Raw genomic sequence first — 25,499 nt, 5'->3', positions numbered from 1 at the left:
AAATTAAAAGTTATAACTGATCATACTACGCAGGAGCGATCTCTCGACAATTTGATCATTTTTAATCCTGTCACACTTTCGCTGCCTATATTTGTTGGGTAAACATTAGCTGTTACTTATGTTGTCGGGGTCGGTCATGTTGGGTGATTCATCAGTCAATTTGTTTAAGAATAGAATTAAAAAATGGCTGTAGTTAAGTTTCCATCTACATGACAAACTAGTTTCAGCGTTAACAATCTTCGTAAAATTTTACGACTTACAGATGATGCAATACAAGAAATAACTCGCAATGGCCAAATGATAAAAATCTATATTTGTGATTAAAAAATAACTTCAATCAAAGTGACTGTGATTGTTATAATAAAACAAAAAAAGTTATCACAGCATAATTTAATTTTGAATGTAGCACGTCTTCTGATTGGCTGACATTTTTTGTCTATCAGCTCATAGACAACTTTTTATGTGACCGTGACGTCATCAACGTTTTTTCATAATTGACTCCTTGAAAATGGAATTTATAATTCAATTATGAGGAATGACTGTTCTGTTTATTCGAAATAATCTCAAAATGTTGTGTATACTCTAAATAACACGCGGGTATTTAGTGTGCATCACCTTTTTATGGCCCTGCAACGAAGTTGAAGGTGCCATATAGTTTTACCCTTGTCCAAAATTCCGAAATTCCGTCCATCCGTCATTCCGCAACAAAACATTATACGGAGTTTTTTTTTCTCAACCCCTTCAGATATTCGGCTGATTTTTGGTATGTAAGTTAAACATGATGAGTTACAGATCAACTTTAAGTTTCGTTCCGCTCCGCTAATTTTTTGCTGAAATTACGGGCTTTGGACTTTAATAAATTGTTGAAAAGCACAGTTATACAGACTTTTTTTCTAAATGCCTTCCAGATTTTTGAGCTGATTGTTTTATATGTGAGACTACCATCATGTTTGTGTCCACATTTGTTATTCAAATTGCAGATTTTTCAACTTTTTGGGACGGGGCCATTCGTGTCGCTTTGACACATATAGTTTATGTTATCTCTTTACAGACTAAAAAAAATATTACAGTCATTCCTTGATCGACATGGTATAATAGCATAATCTCGAGTCATATTGTTATTCCGTTAAAGAACTACTGTCTACAATTCAATATCCATAAACATTACGTATTATGTTTTTGATGCCGAAATATGTGACTTTGATACAAAGGGATGCTCCATTTATATTATAGTTATTTTTCATCAGAAGCCGATCCATATATATTGGCAACTAAATAATAAGCTTGGTAATGTTTCATGTTTGAAATGTAAACGGCAAAAATGTGTTTTCTAAAAAACATCTGTACTTTTCGAATTCTCGCAAAGTCATTATATAAATATGTGTGTATTCACTTGCAGTAGGATTTACGGGAATGGAGCGGTCAAAGCTGCACAAAATCCAGATATTCCACCAAAAGAACCCCATGAAACACCAGCAGCTCCAGTCGATTGCAAGATTGCGAACAAACTTCCTGCTGGGACAGAACCTCCGTATAAAGACATCATCCAGGCTGCCCATGACCCGGCTGCAATTCCAGTTGAAGTGAATCCCAGCAGTGGTAGGATTGCAGCTCCTAGTACTAAACCCCCAACACCAACTACAGCCATACAAGATGCCCAGCTTATTGGTCCTCCTGTACAATAAAAACATTCAGCTAATAACGAACTTTTATTTTTAGTTCTATTTCATATGGAAAAAGTCATCGTAAAAGGAAACTAATACATGTGTTTTTGTCACACATGTGATGTCCTTTTAACTTTGTATTCCTATTGTAGACTTTCCTTTATAACATAAAACACAGTAAACGTTAGAGATGTTGGCAAAAGTTAAGTGAAGTCTGAAAACACTGATAAAATGTACTTGTAACCAACATAAAGAATACAACATGAAATCGTTCTTAATGCAATTTACACGTATTTTGACTGATTGTGCCGTTGCAACCCTTATCACCTGTCATGGTGCGTTGTATTACAAATTGGGAAGCAGTCATAGGTGTTACACCCGGCCTTCAAATGTTCGTGTTTAGTGTTCCTGATTTAAAAAAGAAAAAGACGCTTCAGGAATTTAATAGTGTCATCATAAATCTGTTCACCGAATTATAAGTTAAATTAAAAAAAAAGACTTCTAACCCGACCTTATATTGTTTTGGTTATTCTTAGAAGGTTATATTTCTATTCATATAGCGCTTATTAGACCGTCGGTTTTCTCGTTTGAACGGTTTTACACTAGTAATTGTGGGGCTCTTTATAGCTTGTTGTTCCGTGTTGAAGGCCGCACATAGACCTATAATGATTTACTTTTATAAATTGTTATTTGGATGGTGAGTTGTCTCATTGGCAATCACACCACATCGTCCTATATATACTTACAGTTTGTATTTTCTTAAATGTTATTGGTTAACGTTCTTTATAAAGGCCATTACAGAAATTCATTTTTGGAAACTCAGAATGTGTATAGATAAATAAAAAGATGTAGTCCGGTATGAATGCCAATGAGACAACTCTCCATCAATGAGTCTAAATCTAAAAAATGTCTTCCATTTAATATACCAGTATCGTGTGTACATATTACTCGTGAGTGTTCATGTTAAACATAAGTAATACCGAGGACAATACATACCTCCAACAACTGGTGAGGATATTAACAGCAAGGAACACATCCAGATAACTGACTTTTGTGAATCCATCTCTACAAATCAGTTAACCTCAATACCTAAGTACAGCAACGGATAGTTCTTTTGTACACCAGTTAAGATAAAGAAGGGTAGTAATGCCCTAGTGTAGAACATTTATATATAACAGATATTTTTTTTTCGTTTTAATGAAAATTCAGATATGATTCCGACAGAACTTATTCATTTACACTTATATCCCATTTTTTATGCACACTCGCCCTCAAACAAAAACATGTTTCAATCAAATCAATAAATCTTAATAACAATACATGTGCCTGTAATTTAAGATTAAACATATACATTCGAGTGTTTCAGATTTATACAGGGAAAAAGTGTTTTCTTTTTTAAGATAAATTGTAACACGAATAATGTTTTAAATGAAATTTGCATCGCTGTGTCTTGCATACCAGAATTTGTAAATCATTTCAACTTTTGTACTTTTCTTTTAGTTTGATACGAAACATATATGGCATTTTCTGGAAACTAGAAGGACAAAATAGATTTCGAAAAAATCCATACAATCTTCTCAAGAAATTACGTACTAATCAGTACTTAACAGACTTAAAAGAGGGACGAAAGATACAGAGGGACAGTCACAATCATAGATTGAAAATAAACTGACAACGCCTGGCTATAAATAAAAAGTCAAACAGACAAATAATAGTACAGACGACACAACATAGAAAACTAACGAATAGCAAGACGTACCCCATCAAAAACTGGGAGTGATCTCAGGTGCTCTGGAAGGGTAACATTGACCTGTATCCTAATCTAGTCATATTGTCGACTTGTTCTTTTATTCATATGAGACTTATACATTCCGGATCATGTAAGGAGCTATCATAATCCTTATAACTAAGTATTTTCTTGTCCCAGGAATAGATTACCTTAGCCGTATTTGGCACAATTTTTTGGAATTTTTTATCCTCAGTGCTCTTCAACTTTTTACTTGTTTGGCTTTATAACTATTTTGATATGGGCGTCACTGATGAGTCTTATGTAGACGAAACGCGCGTCTGGCGTACTAAATTAGAATCCTGGTACTTTTGATAACTATTAACGTCACCTTCCACCATGTCATCCTTCTTAGTTTAGTGACTATGTTCAATGGAAATATCCTATCAAATAGGATACAGCAAAAAATTGAAAATGGTGGTTAGGTAAGAACAGAACTTTACGGCAACAGATATTATTACTATTATAACAGCTTCCTAATGGTAACTTTATTTTTCTGAACAGAAAAATTCGAGCAGCAAGTATATGAATCGAATGTTCTGGTTATTTTGGTTCACCAAATTTATGATTTTTGGTTATCTTTTTGGAAGCGACGGATTTTTTGAAAATCATGTTTACCATTTTAACCGCGAAATAGAACATTGCACACCTAAGTTGGTATTGTTATTTATTTTACCATTACTTTTGGCTATTTCTGAGGTTTTTTGCACCAACAAGTACACACATAAGACTTTGTATTTCTGCAAAAAATTAGCCGTAAATAAAGAACTGCTGGAAAAATAAGGTCTTCAATTATCGCCCAACGTCTCTGTATTTTAGTAAAGCAAATTTAGAGAAAAGTATGTGGTCGTGTGACACTTTTAGCGTCATTCTAAAATTTAAAAAAAAACGATGGTGATAAATAATCATCTGATAGCAGCATGTGTTTAGTATGATAACAATTTAAAAGAAAAGTTGCAATGAAAGATCGAAAGCATGATTCTTTTTCTTTAAAAGAAAAAAAGTTGTAACAAACCCATGGAAAGGCTTTTCACAAATCGGTACCTACATCCAAATATTAAAAGTCTTCGTATCAAAGAACAGTTTGAATTTATCAGGTATAATGAAAAAGGTTGTAAAAAGGAGGGTTGCGCTACGTAACATGTCAAACACCCATATATATTTCATATTATACATTTTAAGCCCCAGTCACACTGTCACGTTTCATTTCGTTTTAATTATAAAATGCTACGTTTCAACTACGTTTTGAATAAAAATGTCCCGTTATTTTGAAAGTTTTTTACTAGGTTTGTGCTACGTTCATATCATGTTTTGCTCCGTACTGGTAGACCTACGTTTCCACAACGCATTGATACGTATCGATACTTAGTAAGCGTTACGTTCCGGTAGGCTTTTATATGTATTTACCGTAGGTTTCTACTTCGTTTTAATTTTCGCTACGTTTATTGTTGAATATTCAAAACATATGGGGCAGGTCCCGTTTGGAAGAAAGGATCACTACGTTTCGATACGCTTCGTTACGTATGTTCCCGTTTCGCTACGCTTTCAAAACGTAGTAAAATGTAGCTCTTGAAACGTGACAGTGTGACTGGGTTTTTTAACAGGTCCCATTGATTTCTCCTTTAATTATCATTGGTTACCTATTGGTACTTATGCTTCATTAGTTCATAATATATTTTATCGCCATTAATGACGTTATGGAATTTGGAACAATCAGAATGAACATGTTGAAAGGACATTTCACCTTAATATACGACTAACATTTATGGTAAGTAGGCTAATTTGTACAATACTCGCCATCAATTTGAAAACGTTTCGTAAAACGCATGTGAAATCATAATGTAATGTAATGTAAACTGAATATTCGTGAAAAGTTATTTGTTACACAATAAGTCAAACCAAATTATTCATATGCATCTTTTTGAAAAAAAATTAAATATAAGATGATTTCTAGACATGCATTTTATAAATTCAATAAGTGAACTTTTTTAAAATTAATAGTTGTACCGAAACGCCAACGTATTTTCCTTTGAGTAAAATTAAACATATACATTTGTAAGTTAGCCTATTCTTACTTTATGTGAAAACAAAATAACACAAAAACGTATTCCGGGATGTTATATTATGCCATTTGTGTCATTTGAGAATTTGGGTATGTAATATTATTAGTAGAAAGATATTCATTTGACGATTGTTTATTTTTTTCTAAATCAAATTATGAATTTCGAACATTGGTATTCTACTTTTGGCTTTATTTATATAGATTAGACTGTTTTTCTCGTTTGAATAGTTTTACACGAGTAATTTGTGGGGACCTTTACAGCTTGCTATTCGGTGTAGGCCAAGGCTCCGTGTTGAAGACCGTACCTTGACCTATGGTGGTTTACTTTAATAAATTGTGACTTTCAGTGCAAAAATCATAGACAACGCAATACAAAAACTTCTAACGTCAAACAAATTAAACTTTTATCAGCAAATACAGACAATTTATAAACATTCATTTTTTCACAAACTATCATTGATTGGAACTTACTACCAAATACTGTCGTGATCTGTAAAACTGTGGAAAGTTTCAAGGCAGTTATATCGCGCACTAGTTACATCAGTGACGCACACACAATTCCTGGATAAGTTTTACTCAGTATTTAGAGTTCATTTCCAGTATTATACAGATACAGATACAGAAAAATCAAGTAATAATAACAACTAGTAGTGGCATTTTGATAATAAATTATAAATGCAACAAAGTAACATCAATCAACTAAAATAAATGTCAGAATTACAAAATTGCTTTGTTAGTATAAAAAGAAATGAAATAAAATTATCACAGACTACATAAAACATGACAAAAACAGAATCACAAGTCATTACAGTACACCGTCAAAGAATTTATGTCTATAATTCAATATTCACAACCATTACATATCACGATGTAAATGTCAGAATATATGACTTTGATACTAAGAGATATACAATTTATATCATGATAATATTTAACAAGAAAACTAAATGGTAAGCTTGGTATTGTTTCATCTAAAAGGTAAACGATAAAAATGTGTTTTTTTTCCAAAAACATCTAATCTTGGCGAGTTCTTGCAAAGTCATTATATAAATATATGTGTATTCACTTGCAGTAGGATTTACGGGAATGGAGCGGTCAAAGCAGCACAAAATCCAGATATTTCACCAAAAGAACCCCATGAAACACTAGCAGCTCCAGTCGATTGCAAGATTGCGAACACACTTCCAGCCGGTATAGAACCGCCGTATAAAGACATAATCCAGGCTGCCCATGACCCGGCTGCAATTCCACCCGATGTGAATCCCAATAGCAGTAGGATTGCAGCTCCTACTACCAAACCCCCAACACCAACTACAGCCATACAAGATGCCCAGCTTATAGGTCCTCCTGTACATACAAAACCATTCTAGTTATTGAAAACTTTAATTTTTAAAATTCCAAATGGCCAAAAATCATCAGAAAAAGCATAAATAAAGGAGTTTTGTCATCCCTGTAATATTCTTTATTAAAACATCTTGAAATATTATATGTGCATATTTAAGGCTTTAAGCATCATATAATGGGGCTGTGTTCCTCTTGCCCTGTTTCAAAAATGGCGCTTCTTTGTACAAATCGGTGTACAGTCATTGGTTGAACAAACGACCTTCAATAATTTCGTTTTTTAGTGTGTCCTGATAAAAGTAAATCGAGAAAAATCCCTCGGAAATTCAAAACGTTTAATTTCATTTTCGAAAATAATTACCGTAGTTGCCGCTTCATATTTGGTCGATTGTTTTAGTAATTCAATGAAGGTCCTTCCAATACGTATATAAGAGCTTCCAGTGTGTATACAACTTGATTTATAAATCTTTATTGTTGGGCGTTCTTGATGAAGTCCAGTCTAAAAATGCACTTCGGAAGCACTAAATTTATAAAATGTCTCAATCTGAAAAATGCTTTTACATTTGATACTCACAAATCATTTACATATTACAGGTAGTTAAACAGAATTAAAATGGCGGGCAACACATACCTCCGACAACTAGTGCAGATATTAACAGCAAGGAACAGAACAAAATAAATGACTTCTGTGAATCCATCTCTGCAATTCAATTAATGTTAAAATCCAATTGTTCAGAGAACCAGAAATAAGTAATAACAGAGAACAGTTGAAGGTCTCTTCACCCCTTATGTTATATTTTGATCCGAAAGTATTAAAATTTGGGTTAAAATGCGATTTCCTGTGTCAAATGATAGCTCAGTGTATGTTGATTCCAAATATATATATATGTTTTTTTTATAATTTGGTTTGAAATAAGACATGTTATTTCTTAATTCCGGTCTCAAAAATGTCACTTCCCGTATTATTAGATAGTTTATTTGACACTGATTTCAAAAGCATATTGTTCTATATACCTTTACATCAAATGAGTTACAAAAATAGCTACTTTGGGTTTACACAAGGGCACTTCCTGTTTGCTTTTTCATATGGCTGTGTAATCTAACGCACAAAGTCTTATATGGCTTGATAATGTATAATTATCAAAAATCAAAGACAAAATCAAGAACGTCAAATTTACTTATGACCTTGATCTCAATGTCAAGGTCATAAACCAAGGACCTCGAATCAAAAGACCCTAGGTATTTATAAGATATGGTTCATGAATTATATCACCATACGTGTAATAATAACTATAAAATTATACATTATCAAGCCATATAAGACTTTGTGCGTTAGATTACACAGCCATATGAAAAAGCAAACATGTCAACGTAGTGTAGGATGGCCTTTTAAGTCAACGATTGGCTGATACACATCCCCCTTCCCCCCCCCTTTCGTGAAAAAAATTTGGTCGATTATATAGGAAACCACTCAAGCATGACTGGATCCGCCCCGTTTAGGTCAGTCAGCGGGCCCCCTCCCTTATGAAAAGTTCTTGTTCTGCCACTGTGACCTATTAATCATGTAGTGTACATATTGTACGTTAACATGTACATGTATTGCTAACTCTGGTCCTAAACTTGCATGAAATACTTGTCACTGGAATTTTTATAACCAACAACCAACCAATTGTACATGCACGTATCCATATAAATGTGTTTCTTATACTGGATTACTATTCATGCTAGTATTTCCCTGGTTTTGCTCTATCAGCTGTTATAATATAAATTGTATTTTTTCTTTTGATGTTTTAATGCAATAATTCGCTTAAAAAACTGTGTTTACGGAAAACCATGGTATATCATTTTGTATATTATGTACAAATCGATGTTGTAACATACTTTGCTAATTAAATATGCAACTCAACTAGAATCTAAAGGAACGAAGGCGGAGCTAAGCTATGGTACAAAATATTAATGATCATGTTATTCCATGGTTGAAGCTCCATCCTTTTTTTTCAAACTATATAGGATTGTTACGAGTTGCCTTTATTTTGGAAAATTACTAAAAATTACCAAAAGTTTCTTCTTTCAGTTCTAAAAAAAAATTAAATTAATTAAAACAATCTTACCGTCATTAGAATATTATTAATTATTAAATCCTTGACGCAGAATCCGACATTACTGTTCACTTTGACATGTTTGTTGATATAATGAAATTACCTGCGTATACGATCATACACGGGGCGCAAAACTAAAAAAAAGCGGGAAAATCCGACATTTTCTTTACCCTCTGCAAATTCTGGGACTCTATTAAATTAATGTAATCGTGTTGCTTATGTGATTACAAATCCGGTAAATAGTCTTACTCATTAACATATTTAAACAAACTCATCCTTTCGGATTCGTTTGTTTAAATATGTTAACTCGTAAGAACCATGGTATATATAGTACATAACTTTTCGTTCTATTAAAATGCATTGTGATGTCACAATTTCCATTGAAAAAACATGCATATTACAAAAACATATGATTCGATTATAAAATGTTATGAAAATTATTAACTTTAAAATTAAATAGTGACTTATTTAGCAAGTGTGCATTTTCATTCAAATTTTAAATAAATCCCAAATCATGGAAAACAAAACATTAATATATTTGATAATATAAGGCATTGCAAGTGAAAAGCTATTAGATAGTTTAAAATAGCATTAATCATCAAAATAAAACAAGATTATTAAATAAATGTTCCTGAAACAATGTACAATTTGCCAATTTGTGCTAATTCTATAAGTTATTGTTTTATCATGTACTGAAGGATTCATATATATATATTGAACAAGGGTTTGAGATACCGCTTACATGTTTTGCCCTGCCACATTATATAATTGAAGCCCGACAAGCAAAAACGACCCTTATGGCAAAAATTATGAATTATCAGATTTTTTATTAAGTAAACAGAAAATACTTATGCCAACTAAATGTAAAAAATTTGAAAACGATCGGTGAAAAATTAGTTGAGAAATTTCAATTTTGGTAACACATGAAATGTGTTCTAACGTAAAATTCAACGTAACGTTGGAATCATACACTTTGACGTCGATTTAAGTTTGCAGCAATTTACTACTTTACTCTTATCCTGGTACTTGACAAAATGTAGCCTGATATTCCTTCCTAGCATATGGAAGATTTTTTTTAATATAGATGTTCCTACCTAACACGTGCAATTCTGGCTGCAGGAATAACTACAGGACGAGCCAACTTAGCGAACTATTACAAAGGACGATGAAGAGTATCTATTTCTTTTTATTTCGTTCATTTTTTTTGTAAAATTAATTTCTGATTTATCATGAGCAACGATGAAATAATGGTACTTTCTGATACCATAGAATAGGTTTAATCAAAACAGATAAAATTGGTTTCTAGTCTCTCCATTTTAAAAGTAGTTTCATCGTTCTCTTGATAATGTTAACCGACTTATCTTATTGATGATGATTTTTGGAAGAATTCTGCCACATGCGATACAGTATCACAGTTTGATCGTCAATATTTTTTTTTAGCTTGACAAAATCTACCAAACGTTGAGTATGACCAAAGGCTTATTTTTCTAATATCGTCCAGTTACATGTAGCACACAGAAAGCAAGATAGTCATATACCGATTTTTAACTCACCTGGCCCAAAGGGCCAAGTGAGCTTTTCACATCACTTGGCGTCCGGCGTCCGTCGTCGTCGTCCGTCGTCGTTAGCTTTTACAAAAATCTTCTCCTCTGACACTACTGGGCCAAATTAAACCAAACTTGGCCACAATCATCATTGGGGTATCTAGTTTAGAAAATGTGTGGCGTGACCAGGTCAACCAACCAAGATGGCCGCCACGGCTAAAAATAGAACATAGGGGTAAAATGCAGTTTTTGGCTTATAACTCAAAAACCAAAGCATTTAGAGCAAATCTGATATGGGGTATAATTGTTTATCAGGTCAAGATCTATCTGCCCTGAAATTTTCAGATGAATTGGACAATCCGTTGTTGGGTTGCTGCCCCTGAATTGGTAGTTTTAAGGAAGTTTTGCTGTTTTTGGTTATTATTTTGAATATTATTATAGATAGAGATAAACTGTAAACAGCAATAATGTTCAGCAAAGTAAGATTTACAAATAAGTCAAATGACCGCAATGGTCAGTTGACCCCTTTAGGAGTTATTGCCCTTTATAGTCAATTTTTAACAATTTTTCGTAAATCTTAGTTATTTTTTACAAAAATCTTCTCCTCTGAAACTACTAGGACAAATTAATCCAAACTTGGCAACAATCATCTTTGGGGTATCTAATTTTAAAAATGTGTGGCGTGACCCGTTCAACCAACCAAGATGGCCATGGGCTAAAAATAGAACATAGGGGTAAAATGCAGTTTTTGGCTTATAACTCAAAAACCAAAGCATTTAGAGCAAATTTGACATGGGGTTAAATTGTTTAGCAGATCAATATCTATCTGCTCTACAATTTTCAGATGAATCTGACAAACCGTTGTTGGGTTGCTGCCCGTGAATAGGTAATTTTGCTGTTTTTGGTTATTATCTTGAATATTATTATAGATAAAGATAAACTGTAAACAGCAATAATGTTCAGCAAAGTAAGATTTACAAATAAGTCAACATGACCGAAATGGTCAATTGACCCCCTAAGGAGTTATTTTCCTTTATAGTCAATTTTTAACTATTTTCATAAAATTTGTAAATTTTTATTAACATTTCCACTGATATTACTGGGCCAATTCATTATAGATAGAGATAATTGTAAGCAGCAAGACTGTTTAGTAAAGTAAGATTTACAAACACATCACCATCATCAAAACACAATTTTGTCATGAATCCATCTGCTTCCTTTGTTTAATATTCACATTCACCAAGGTGAGCGACACAGGCTCTTTAGAGCCTCTAGTTTTTTCTCCTACAATAACAGAACAATAAAGACTTTCATTTGTTGGATTTCAAATATAAAAGAATTCTTTTTATTTTGGTAGCGATTTCAGTGTTATCTTAAATGTAATAAAAAAACACACTGAAGTGTGAACTCCTGATTCTTCCAGGGCATTATCTGTTTTTCATGGGGTTCGTGTTGCTCAATTTTTAAATTTCTGTGTTGTTTTTTGTTTCACTCGTTTGATTTTAAGACATGGTCATCTGAGTTTTCTGTTTATGATTTATGATTTCACGCGTGGTGTCTGTTTGTATTTATTTGATATTAAGGATCAACTTGAATAGGGCGTTTAATACAGGTATTAATTCACAGCCGATTCTATTGAGTGTGAAGGCAAAGGTAATATCTTTGGTTAGCTTGATTCGCGGCTAGCTTAACCGTGAAGTCATTTTTAGTCCAGGTAAACTACATTCCTTTAAAAGTAGACTCATCCAACAGATAACCAATCTATCTGTCTGTAAGACCAGGCTACTCCGAAAGGATGGTCGTATACCTTAGCTAACCAAATATATTACCATTGCCTACGCACTCAATGGAATCGGCTGTTATTATTTTAATCGTTTCATATTTTTCATATTGGGGTCTTTTATAGCCGACGATACGGTATGTTTTATCTCAATTTTGAAGGCCTATAACTACGACCTGGGACTATTATACTATGTAAGAGTCCCATCTACGACACACATCAGAATATATAGATGTTAATATTATGTGCGGACAGCAAGGCGACCAGACATTTGTCCATTCTGTTCAGTGGACATATCTAGTCTATAGATGCTCCGTGTTGAAGACCGTACTTTGACCTAAAAGGGTTTACTTTTTTAAATTATGACATGGATGGTGAGTTTTTTTTCATTGGCACTCATACTCATCATCTTATATCTACATCCAGTTCCATTTGATTGAAATGCTGATACATATGTGTCAAAACCCGACTATTTTGATTCACAAGAAGATAAGACAATCTGAGGTTCAGAGTCATGTCTGTTATGAGGTACTGTTTGTGGTAAATCATGCAGACTAGCATAATTTTTGAAATATTGTACCAATGAAAATGTATTTTTTGAACGTCTATTAAAATTTTGATATTTTCTTGGTATTTCTTTTACTATTGATGTGTTTAATCAAAGATTTTAAACGGGACTCTCGATTACTATAGGTAACAGAAATGTATCTCGACAAACTTACCTGTCGTCAAAAGTTTATGTAAAAATTTTTTCACTTTCGCTCTCCGTATCTAGAACGGGATTTATCTACGCCGTTTTATTTTTAATTTACCAAATAAATACATATATTTGCCTTCTTTGAATAGTTCATTTCTACATGTATTATCTTCAATGTTATCGTTAATTGAGAACTGCAGCTGCGTGTGCAATTTCATCCGTTTCAGATATATTTCTTGCAATACTTATATATACACGTGTCTTTTTTTTTAACACTATAATTGATTCTTTATTGCACATAATGCTGTTTAACAATTAAACTTTGTGTACAGCATTTCATCAATTTTCCCTGTTAAATTCCCAATGAATACCCAGGGATAATATTCAGTAAAAGTAACTAATACATTACATTGGTTTAATTCACATATTAAACTATTATTATCGTTGTTACAAATAGTATTTGCTACTTCACAAAAAGTATTTTTAGATATATTCATAAAAAATATCTACACAATAATTTTTTTACGGAAATTGATCATTCATCCGGAATGAATTTTTGGGTTCTTTTATTATCTAATCAGAAACGAATTGCGGTCAAGTGACCTCACACGACTTTTCTGTTCCTTAAGTTCCTCGTGTTTGAACAATATTTTTTGAAGTGTTTCGAGAATTTGGATTATTAATTATATATACACGTGTCAATGTTTACAAAACAAACTAAAATGCACGTTAAACTAAAAGTGATTTAAACGAAAAATAACATTTGAAAACTTTATTAAATAACATTAAAAATATATCTCAAGTGCGAAATTTCAATCTGTCCGTGTTCGTAATAAATATCAACAATTTTTATGTATTACTATAATTATAATAAGTTTCGCCTGGATATCTCTTATCAGAGAAATTTGATTCGAAGTGAACTTGAAAATTTCAATATTATGCAAAAGTAAAATAGATTGTTTTTTAACATCTAAAGTATGACATTTCAAGATTGAAAAAAATATGAAGAACAACAAGATTATTTGATGTGATCTAATTGTATGTTTTTTTTTCAGCTTATACTGCCTCCATTAGTCCTTGCCTCATGTTTACAGATCATTGTAATATATCCAGCATCATCTTTGAAAATTAACGCAACATTGCAAAATTGCATTTGTTTCTGTTTCTGATTTTACATGGCGTTAAAAAATACCATTGAAAGTTTATTATCGGATTGTTAACCTTATCTATCCGTGAATTTCGAGATTTACACGACGGGTGATACAGTCAGTGACTCCTGATCATTAAGTCAAAATCATCAATTTAAAAAATGTCTTCTCGTCTTTGTATAACTTTTTGTACTAGAGTTGCATATTTATTTCAATCAAGTTAACTACTCAATTTAAGTCAAACAATATCCCGCATCTCATTTTATTCACAATCAAAGAAAATTGATACAACGAAATTGAACTGTGACCATTAAATAGTATACATATATTTGAAAACATTGTAACAATGAATTTAACCAGCTTAGTCAATCTCGTGTATGCATCCAAAATTGTATTTTTCGAATTAGCTCAAGCCTCTAGCATTTTTTATTTTATAATGATCACTGATGATTTTTCTTCCTTTCTTTGTTGTTTTGTTTCTTCATGGCCTACCACACAGACCATTTAAGAATAACAGATTAAAAGATTTGTTTTCGAATGGACGTAGAACACCTCTATTTTTTGTTTACTTTTAGAAAATGTAAAACAAGAATTAAGATAAAACTTGTCTTGAATAAAATTGAGAAAGGAAATGCAGAATCTGTCAAAAAGACAACATCCTGGCCAAAGAACCGAATTTTAGGTTTATTATAGTTTTTGTGCTGTACGAGCCGAGATAATTCCATCCCCTTTCCACTTAGAAGATGAGTGGCCGGGATCTCTAAAGCCGATTTACTCGATTTTTGTAGGAGATTTAAGTAAACTTCTAAAGCAGTTATAAAACAAGTGAAACATTGAGTTACTGCTTACTGATGATACCCCCGCCGAAATATTTCGGTAAACAGGAAGTTGTTGAGTGATGAATCTGAAAACGCATCGCACGATATAACTGAATTATATAGACCCTGAAACCAAATTTCAGAAATCCTTGTTATGTAGTTCCTAAGAGATATGCGACGAATATATTCATGGGACGAACGGAAAGACTGACGGATGGATTAACTAACGGAGAGACAGAGGTTAAACAGTATACCCCCACTTTTTGTAAAGTGAGTGATATAATTATGAACTGATATTTGTTTCATGCTAACAGTTTTAAACGCATTGCAAATTTTTATGCCCCACCTACGATAATAGAGGGCATTATGTTTTCTGGTCTGTGGGTCCGTTCGTTCGTTCGTCGTACCGTACGTTCGTTCGTCCCAGTTCAGGTTAAAGTTTTTGGTCAAGGTAGTTTTTGATGAAGTTGAAGTCCAATCAACTTGAAACTATTATTAGTACACATGTTCCTTAAAGCGTGGCAAAATAAAAGACGAAAAATTTCAGACAGACTTTCTTCTCTTTCGTACTTAATTTCTTGTAAGCAAACTCTATCGTGTGATTAACCATGCAAGATTTTACGCATTTGGCATTCATAATGTTGCGCCAAATATTAAATTATTTTCTTAGGTTCTTCATACAATAACTTGCCGTATTAAAAGTATAAAAGAAATCCAGCTGCGGAAAAAAACTTTTAGAAAATATTTAAATGGTTTTTTTTTTACACAACATTGGTAATGTCTATATATTGTAAAAGGTTAATACGTGTATCATCACATATCGTGGTACTATGTATTAATGAGACATGGTGATGTGTGGGATTTTATTATATTGTTTATAAATCATTCCTCTCAAGACAATAAGAATATACAGCGTATGTCAAAACAAGCATTTGAAAAGTTTGAATAGAAATTTATCACAAAATTAAATTTTAAATCGTAAATACGGCATTATTTTACAGAAGTATTTATATGTAATATAAGAATATACTATTCAGTTCGCATGGATAACGCTGTGTTTAGAAAACATATCTCAATTTCAACGTGCAATTTATCGGTTTGTTCTACGTTACATTCTAGCGTTGACTACCGATAACGACGTCAAATGCGATAAGGGTGGTTTTTGCTTGACGGGCGTCATATGTATGTGACTGTCCCAAGTCAGGAGCCTGTATTTCAGTGGTAATCGTACCGCGTTTGTTTATGTATTACATATTTGTTTTGCGTTCATTTTTTTAATATAAATAAGGCCATTAGTTTTCTCGTTTGAATTGTTTTACATTGTCTTATTAGGGCCTTTTATTGCTGACTATGCGGTATGGGCTTTGCTCACTGTTGAAGGCCGTACGGTGACTTATAGTTGTTAATGTCTATATATATTAATAACTATATGTCTCCATTCAAATGCATTGATCGGCCAAACAAAAAAGGGGGTTCCAACCCCAGAACCCCCCTGGATCCGACAATGAGTGTCATTTTGGTCTCTTGTGGACAGTTGTCTCATTGGCAATCATATCACATCTTCTTTTTTATATTATGTAGGTTGTTGCCTCTTTTCTCAAAAATTACAATGAACAATAAAATATCTATAAGAATTTCATCATGTTCATTGCTACATTGTTTTAAATTAAAAATAAATAAAAAAAAGCACATTGAAAGTGCAAAGTTGGCATCATAGATTTATTCTTTTTAGATTTAACATAGAATATCAAATCACTATAATTTGAAATACATATTGTAGTTAAATAAAAAAAAAGTAAAAAAAAAGAAATACATATTGTTCGACTCATGTACAATTGTGTTTTGGTTACTTTATTGTTGCCTAACTGTTGGGGTGATGCATTATTGATACATATATCCCACATCTCCTTTGATCATGTGCATTCCCATCTGAATGCAGATTATTTGCATTTTCTACATAATTATTTTATGTTAACATTCAATATGTCAGCAAAACATAACAACAAATTCTATCTGTATGCACATATGCATATTTTTTTTATGTTAACATGGGATAAACTTTTTTAGAGTATTTATAAAGCTCAAAATATTTTTATAGATGTGGTATTATCAGGTAAGTTGTCATAAACTTTTCTGTGTTAACTGCATTGTATTTACATGTCTACTAATTTAGTCTAAACATTTATTTTTATTCAAATTCAAAATAAATAATAAAATATTTGTATTTACTGAACATGACCATGCAAATGTGACATTAAAATAGGTAATAATCAGAATGTTAACACTGGATAGGTATTGTAAATAATCAGAATTTCTTATATGCGTGATGTAGCTAATATACAAATTACGACACAATAGTTTATTGCCTTGGGGATGAAATTTAATCTGTCATTAAATATATTTTAAAGGTATTTCGAAGATGATTTTATAATGATGTTAACAAATTATCATGATTATAATTGTCCTCTTCAAAATAATGATAATATTTTTAAAACAAATTATAATCTAAGAAAAAAATGAAACCACAGGATATACTATAATTTTGGATATAAAATGCATATTTATCAAGTTATCTGAATATTGATTTATTAAAAAAAAATGGATAAATGACTAAATTAAATAAAGAAAGTGCTGTCTGAGCTGCAAAGCATTATTTAATGCAGACTGTAAATAAGTAAAAAGTATACAGGGTAGCACAAAAGATGTAAAATTTAATAAACCCAAGGATTTAAAATATTAACTAGGAGGGTTAAGTCTTGGAACAGTACATGTATATTTACATTACAAAGGTTTATTCATTATATGCACTGGACAAAGGGAAAGTCAATAGCATCTATATAGTAACAGTTCATTTATTTATTTATTTTATTTTTTCATTCCTTAAACTTTTCTTTGTCATGTTTGTACATTGTTTGTAGTATCAATATATTTCATATTAACATGAACAAAAGAAAAAAAACTTGTTGTGTTTAAGAGAGAAATAACTATGTCCATAATGTCTGACTTTAACGAATTGATGACATACAGTATGGTGTGAGCCTCAATAAGACAGTAACCCTTCAATGAAAGTATACAGTTACATTTAAAAATCATTAATGTAGGGAAAAAGACAACACCATATATATATACATGATATATAGAATTTAGACCCCCTTAAAAGATTTATTTTCTTTGTTAATAGGGACTTGAAAATAGAATTGTATAAGTGCTAAATTTTGTTTGGTCAATCAAATGAGGATTTCTAGTTTTATCTAGGTAAATACAGTTATTGTAAATAACTTTCTTATTATACAATGTACATCTGTATATACATGTAGTATTATATATTTATTATTAGTTAAACATTTAATGTACTTGAGTCTAAATGTATATCATGTATATTTTTTTTTAGAATCATACTGCATATGTATTGGTTTGACCATGCTTCCCACTTAGAATATGAAGCCTGCTACATGTGCACTTTGATGCATAGGAAATATAGATGTCACTCTTACAGCTGCAAATTGTGAAACAATGGATTAATTCATTATTTTATGCTAGTTATCTATTGTTTTTGGAAATAATGAACATGATGAATAGGGCGTGCAGCATTATTCCATGATGATGATGTGATATTTTGATTTAATTGGACAAGAAGAAAATTATGCCTTGTACAAATAGGAAACTTACAAATTGTATTAAAGGAGGACCACATTACTAGATGACTAAATACCTTGGATAATCATGATAATTATGAACTTGCTATAGCAATAGTGAATTTGGAATAACAGAATATAGTAGTTGCAGTGCATATTAATAGTGCAATCATACATTGTTTCTGAATTCCATGAATACCCAGGATATTTATTCATTTGAAATAGCAATTTGGAATAATGAAAATTCATTGTTTCAGTGAATACTAATACTAATAGAGCATCATATCTAAATTCATGAATACTTTTAATTAGTGGATAATCAGTGATTTTAATATAATAACAATATGGATAATGTGAATTTCTAGTTTACCATATTTTGTTTACCATACGCGTACGGTCGGACCATATGCGTATGGTTGGACCATATGAGTATACGCATATGGTCATGACCATACGCGTATGGTCCAAATACTCATATGGTCCGGAACAGACATATACAACTCGTCTAAACATCAACCGAACAATGTTAGATCTGTAAATTTGCTTTCGCAAATTTTTTGTACTTCCCTTGCCGGGATTCGAACCCAATGTACTGAGATATCGTGACACCAAATTGCCTGCTCTGTAGCCGTCCCGCTAGACCACAAGACCACCTGGGCATCATATATATAAAAATGAAATTGAGCAGTCACAGAAAATAGTTATATTTACAAGTACGTCTAAGCAAGTGACAACTCTACAACAGATTTATCCATCGGATCACCGGTATTGCAAAATATTGTGTACACGATATCTGACTTGACAACACATACTAAATACTCAAACATTTACTTCTCACTCGACTGGGTCTGTGTACACTATATTTTGTTTACTATCTACAGAGCTTTGTCATCATATGATATAGCAGTGACTGATACAGAAAAAAAAATAGAATCTGTCATGACATAATCACGATTGTAATCCGACTAGATAAAATCAGATGAATTTTCCCAATTGTTAGGGAAGCAACTGTCGGGGTGCTAGACCGACCTTTCCAATCCGTCGGAATCTGTTACGAACGTTTCCTAAAGCGTCCATACAATACCATGTTATAAATGGACACAAATTAAAGAAAGTACATGTGAAAAGGTTCTAGGTGTGTTATGATGCATCGATCTCTATCTTGGTTTTCTCATATCGATCATATAATAAACAAAAGTTAACTCTTCTTTAGCTTTACTAAAAAGGATAAAGAAATATTTAAGTCACAAAGCTAGACAAATGTACGATAACGCTTACATTTTACCTCACTTAGATTTTTGTTGTTCAATATGGGGAAACTGTAATAACTTTTTATACTTTTTAGATGGTTTACTAAAATTACAAAAAAGGACAGCAAGAATAATTTAAGACGAACATGATTACACCAAACATTCAAGAGAATTATTTCACGAATGTAACATTGTGCCGATCACACAAAGAATACTTTATCACAAATCATTACTAATGTATAAGGCAAAATATGGCTTAGCTCCAGAATATATGTCCAGTCTTATTTTATCAGCTTCTGCAAACCAAAAATACAATACGAGATTTTCATCCTCAGATATATTCTTAATTCCAAAAGCAAATACTGAGTTGTATAAGTCCAGTTTAACTTTAATTTACTTAAACATGTAATGGATTTGAAAGATCTCGTTTGTTGTTGTCAATTTAGGGTTAACTTATTCTAATTATCCATATTTCGCAGGTTTAAGGCAGAACTAATCCTTTTCACCGTGTATTTCACTAAAATACCAGAAATGACCGTTTATGCAGGTCTTATTAGTTAATTATCGCTACAATAAAAGGAATACTATTTGAGAATAATTTAATAACTAAGGCAAAATTTTTCATAATAAAGCCAGATATATCACATTCGTTTGTAGGATCTGAGAAATCTTATTTATTCACATTAAATTGGAAAACATACTTTGACCTATGGATACTTGTTTTTCGTATTACATGTACAAGCATCATGATTTTGTTCTCTTTTCATGCCATTTTTTTTTTATTTTACAAATTTATAGACCTTTTACAATATGTAACGATCAAATGGAGAAATAACATTATTTTATATAGAATTACACCGGAGGGGTGGGAGGTGGGGGAAGGGGGTTGAGGGTGTATGGATATGATATTAAGTGTACGTTATTGAATTTAAAAAAAAGAATTGATAGTACTTTTTATCAACACAAACAAAAGATTAAGAACAAAACCAGGTGACTGACGAAAACAGAAAACAAAGACATTATTTTCCCCGATTTTCCCCAATATTTGAAAATTCCTATATTGATTAGTGACTTTCCGTTTTGAATTTCAGAACGCCAAGGAAACTTCTAAACGGAAGATCCCTAATCAAACACATAAACAAACATGTTATAAAACATACTTAACTTCCATAATACAATAACACAATGGCGGGATGTATTGACACGGAGTCACGCCAAAAAGATATCTTGAAAAAATGGACATAACAGTAAAGGTTGAATTTTTAAAATAAAAGGAGCACTATACATTTACCACGTACATAAGATGATTAACAACTGTTCCTTCTTGAAAATCAAGCCCATAATTTTTTTCAATCGACCTTATTTTAATATCCCCAAAACCAGCAATTAATATCACAAATGTTGCCTAAATAATCGATAACCTGAATATGGATGCAATGAAAATAGCAACGTCTCAGACAAAAAAAGCTCCTGGTACTCAATTAGGTAATACAATCCAAGGCTCTTTCAGTTTTATACATTTGACTTTCTTCACTTTACACATGTATTCCCTTTCAAAACTAAAAGACAAGTTGATAGAGTAGTTATTCTTTGTTTCATAAAAAAGGAATGACCAACGTAGTATCATGTATAATGGAGGGATACATCGTTCCTTGTAAGAAATCACTCTGATTCAACAAAATATTCCCTGAAAAAATGAAGATTTTTTCTAGGTTTACCTCCATGAGGAACGGTAAAAGACGAACAATTTGAAAACTAAGGATGTATAAGGCCAACGTTTCCTGAGGTAGTTGAAATCTTAGTGTCTCTATGATTTCAAAATTGATAAATTGGCAATTGAAGAAATAAAAAAAGAAGATGTGGTATAATTACCAATTAGATAACTCTCCACAAGAGGCAATTTAAAGCAGTGTGTTATAAATCATGTCAGTACCTAAGTTCGGACTATTGAGCGCTTTTCTGGATTTACCTTCATCAAGCACAGACATATACTTTATATCTTGATTGACAGCTTGACAGCATATTTGTTACGTATTTTTCGGGCAGACAATCGACATTCCTATTGGAACCAACAGTGCCCCTCTTCGTTTCCACTTATTTTGATTAATCGGGTTCGTGTTGGTGAGTCTTAATTTGTCTATCGAATATTTTGTAAAATTGTCTATCGTTTCGTACTCGTATATTTTTACCTTGAAGTTGTCACTTTCTCTTTGATCGACACATTTCAAATGTTCCCTTTGTGACGTTAGCCCCTTTTTGAACAAGGGTTGGTATTTGTTCATTGACAGTCACATACAATCTCCTTATTGTAACTTAATGGCTATTATGTGTTAAAAAATTAATCAAATGTTGCACTTTGTAAATACAGCTATTTCGCGAACCGAACCTCTTTTGTGGAGATATGTATTATTCTCATACATTTTGTTTTGTTTTACGTACTGGTTCCCAGATATGATCTCTATGTTAGCTCTCATAGAGACTTAACTTAGGTATGTTAACATTATAATTACACATGAATGGAGGTCAAATTGGGTTCTGAGGAAGATCCAAAGTCAAGGAAGGGGTAGTAATTTTTTTTAATATAAGTTTAAACTCTGAGGAGTTTTGGGCATATAGATGTTGAAAATATGCCGAACAGTCCTATGTTTTGACCATTGAAACAAAATTGTGAACATGAACTTTTCGTTGTACGATATATATTTTTACGAAACTTAAGTACTGGTCTTTGTAAGAATCATGCAGGTTCCTGTTGATGGGCGATTCATGACCCCTCTTCAAATGTCTTTATATTTTGTTTATGATGAAGGTATGGTATGAAAATAAGTTTTCTGTATTAATTTTTTCTTTTCAACCTTGGTTGCCATGGAAACCATCCTTACAAAATTTTGCCTAAATACGTCCATAAGTAGCCTTTGAAAATTGAAATATAATTGATTTTAAAGAACCATAGAAATAAAGTTAATCAATACAAACAATATGCATGTTTACAGTATTGACAAACACAACCCAAAACTATACAAAAACGTTAAAATTTTGAATTTACTAAATGGTTTGTTTCCATAGGAACCATTTAAAAATGTGTTAAAATTCGAAAATGAAAAATTTCAAAAACTTTAAAATTTTAAATCTGTTTATCTCCCAAGACCAACAATACCATGACATGTCATTGACAAATTTTGAAAGACCACATTCTATATATTCAGAAAATAAAAAGAAAGTCGTGTGTTTTTTTTTTTTCTTTAAAAAAATAATTTTAGTCAAAAATTGTCAATTTTCACTAAAATTCAGATTACCGAACAGATGAATACTGAAACATTTTGAACTTAAAAAGCTAAAACATTCCATTTATGCGTGCATTCCTGACACAAATTTGGTAATTATAAATGAGAAAATATGATTGATAGAGATATTTTTGTAGAGAAGGACATTTTACTTTCTGGGCATGGTGCCCCCCCCCCCTTTTTTTCAAAATTCAAAAAATTATTAAAAAATTTAAAAGATGGAATTCAATTGTGAACATTTTGAGCATTAAAACATGAAATTTCTTCAAAGGGTGAGGGCAATAATAGAACCCCCTACACCATTTTTATATATTAGATTTTTTTTTAGAAATGGGGAATGTGTCAAAGAGAGAACAACCCAAACAGAAATTTAAAATCTTTAGATTCTATTTCATGGTCTTTAAAATTGACTCTAAAGAATCTGAATCGATCACCTGTAATTTTTGGTTAAATCTTGCATCAATGATTATTTGTCCCTTCAATATATATCAATGAGTGGCTTAACAATTCCATTTAAATGTTCTTTGTATCTCGTTTTTTCTTCAAAAGCAAAAAAGGAATTTTACCCCTATGTTCCATTTTAGCCATAGTGGCTAAGTTTCTTGAAGTACAAGGAAATAAAAAACTAAATTTATACAAGATTATAACTCCCAAGTTGGGCTGAAATTTATTAAGCATATTCAATATCAAAAGAAGATTTTTTTTAAAGGAAGCAAACTAGATGAACAAATTGTGAAAAATTTCTTTAAAGGGCTGTTATAAGTTATATGGTTCGCTACTGACCCCCTACGGATCCATAGAGGGTTAGTAAAATCCATAGGGGGTGAGGCCGGAGGCCGAGTCCCCTATGAATTTTATTCACCCTCTATGGATCCGTAGGGGGTTAGTAGTTAACCGTATAACGAATTTATCGCACGCTGGACCTTTTCTGCTGCGTTTTGTTGAAAAATAAACAACGAAACAGAACAACATTAATAGATGACGTCACCATTAACGCGTCATGAACTCCCTATGAAATTAACTAACCCCATACGGTCTCATAGGGGGTCACCACGTGACGGCGTTAAACCAATCACAACGTGATATTTTACCCGCGGTGCGATAAAACTCCATAAGGATTCAATTGACAATTCTGGTCATATAAACTTATTTGTAGATCCTACTTTGCTGAAACTTGTGCTGTTTACAGTTTATCTTTGTCATTAATAATATTCAAGATAATAACCAAAACTGCAAAATTTCCGTACAATTAACAATTAAGTGGCAGCAACCATCTGAAAATTTGCTCTTAAGGTAGCACAATACAAAGATTTTTTTACTTCCAATCACTAACCTTTGAAATGCTGTAACTTTCTTATGAATGCATTGAAAATAATAAAAGAGGTATATATATGTAGATAAAAGATTAATCTTTTAAATGAATGCAATATATTTATTATGCAATCATTATGTAATCAATTATTATGTAATTAGTGGCAAAATCTGGGTAAGTTCACTTGAATGAATTTAGCTCTATCATCTCTTTAACTATACAGAAAATTTTAACGGAATCTTAATCAACACATCATGGGCTTCAAACGGGTGTCTCAGATTGTCCCTATTGTATTCCATTCTCTCATAAATCTGTAATTAGTGTAAACATCCTAACCACCTAAAAGAAGATAATGTTCAATTAGGTGTAAAATTTGTTCTATACATTCTATCTGAAATCTGAGACACCCTTTTGTAGATAATGACCATAGGAACAACATATAATAAAATCAACCCTCTAGGGATGCCTATGCAGAAGCTAATTTCATTTGAAAGTGGAAATTTGGTGAAAAATATTTTAGACACAGTTAACATTATAATTGGTTACATAATTGTTGCATAATACTAACATTGCATTTGTTTGAAAGAGTAATCTGTTAGCTATCCAAAACTACCCCTTTTATAAATTTTCAAGCATTATTAAGAAAGTTACAGCATTTTAAAACTTGGGAGTTGGAGTTATAAAATCTTTGTATTGTGCTACCTTAAAAGGCTTTAGTGTTTGAGATATGAGCTACACACTGTATTTTACCCCTATGTTCTTATTTTACCCATGGCGGCCATGTTTTTTTTACAAAATAGAAAATAGAACACAAACTTAATTCTAGATATCCTAAGGATCATTCAGTTTATAAGTTTTACTGGAAATGTTTCAAATATTTTACACCGGACAGACGAGAACGGAAGCAAAGTGATGGCAAAATTCACAGTTCCTTTGAAACGGTGACCTAAAAAAACTACGTCCGTTCTATCAGAAGTAAACTGAAAATAAAAAATAAAAAAATTGTACCATCGAGAGCGCTAACAAGGCCACTTTCCATAAATTTTAATATTTTTAAGGGTCATAACTCTTTTAAAAAAGTC

General features: G+C 32.0%; 1 protein-coding gene across 1 annotated transcript; it reads right to left on the bottom strand.

Moving 5' to 3' along the window:
• Positions 1-313: 313 nt before the first annotated feature.
• LOC139495650 (interferon alpha-inducible protein 27-like protein 1) lies at positions 314-2,950 on the bottom strand. The gene is made up of 2 exons (XM_071283945.1): positions 2,661-2,950; positions 314-1,674 (listed from the first exon to the last, which is right to left on the bottom strand). Exons 1-2 carry the CDS (start codon positions 2,725-2,727, stop codon positions 1,406-1,408), a joined length of 336 nt encoding a protein of 111 aa, XP_071140046.1. The 5' UTR covers positions 2,728-2,950; the 3' UTR covers positions 314-1,405.
• Positions 2,951-25,499: the final 22,549 nt, after the last annotated feature.

This window comes from Mytilus edulis, chromosome 11, assembly GCF_963676685.1.
Source record: "Mytilus edulis chromosome 11, xbMytEdul2.2, whole genome shotgun sequence".
In the NCBI taxonomy this organism is placed as follows: domain Eukaryota; kingdom Metazoa; phylum Mollusca; class Bivalvia; order Mytilida; family Mytilidae; genus Mytilus; species Mytilus edulis.
The sequence above is the reverse complement of the archived record's forward strand: the minus strand, read 5'-3'. Positions and strand labels throughout refer to the sequence as shown.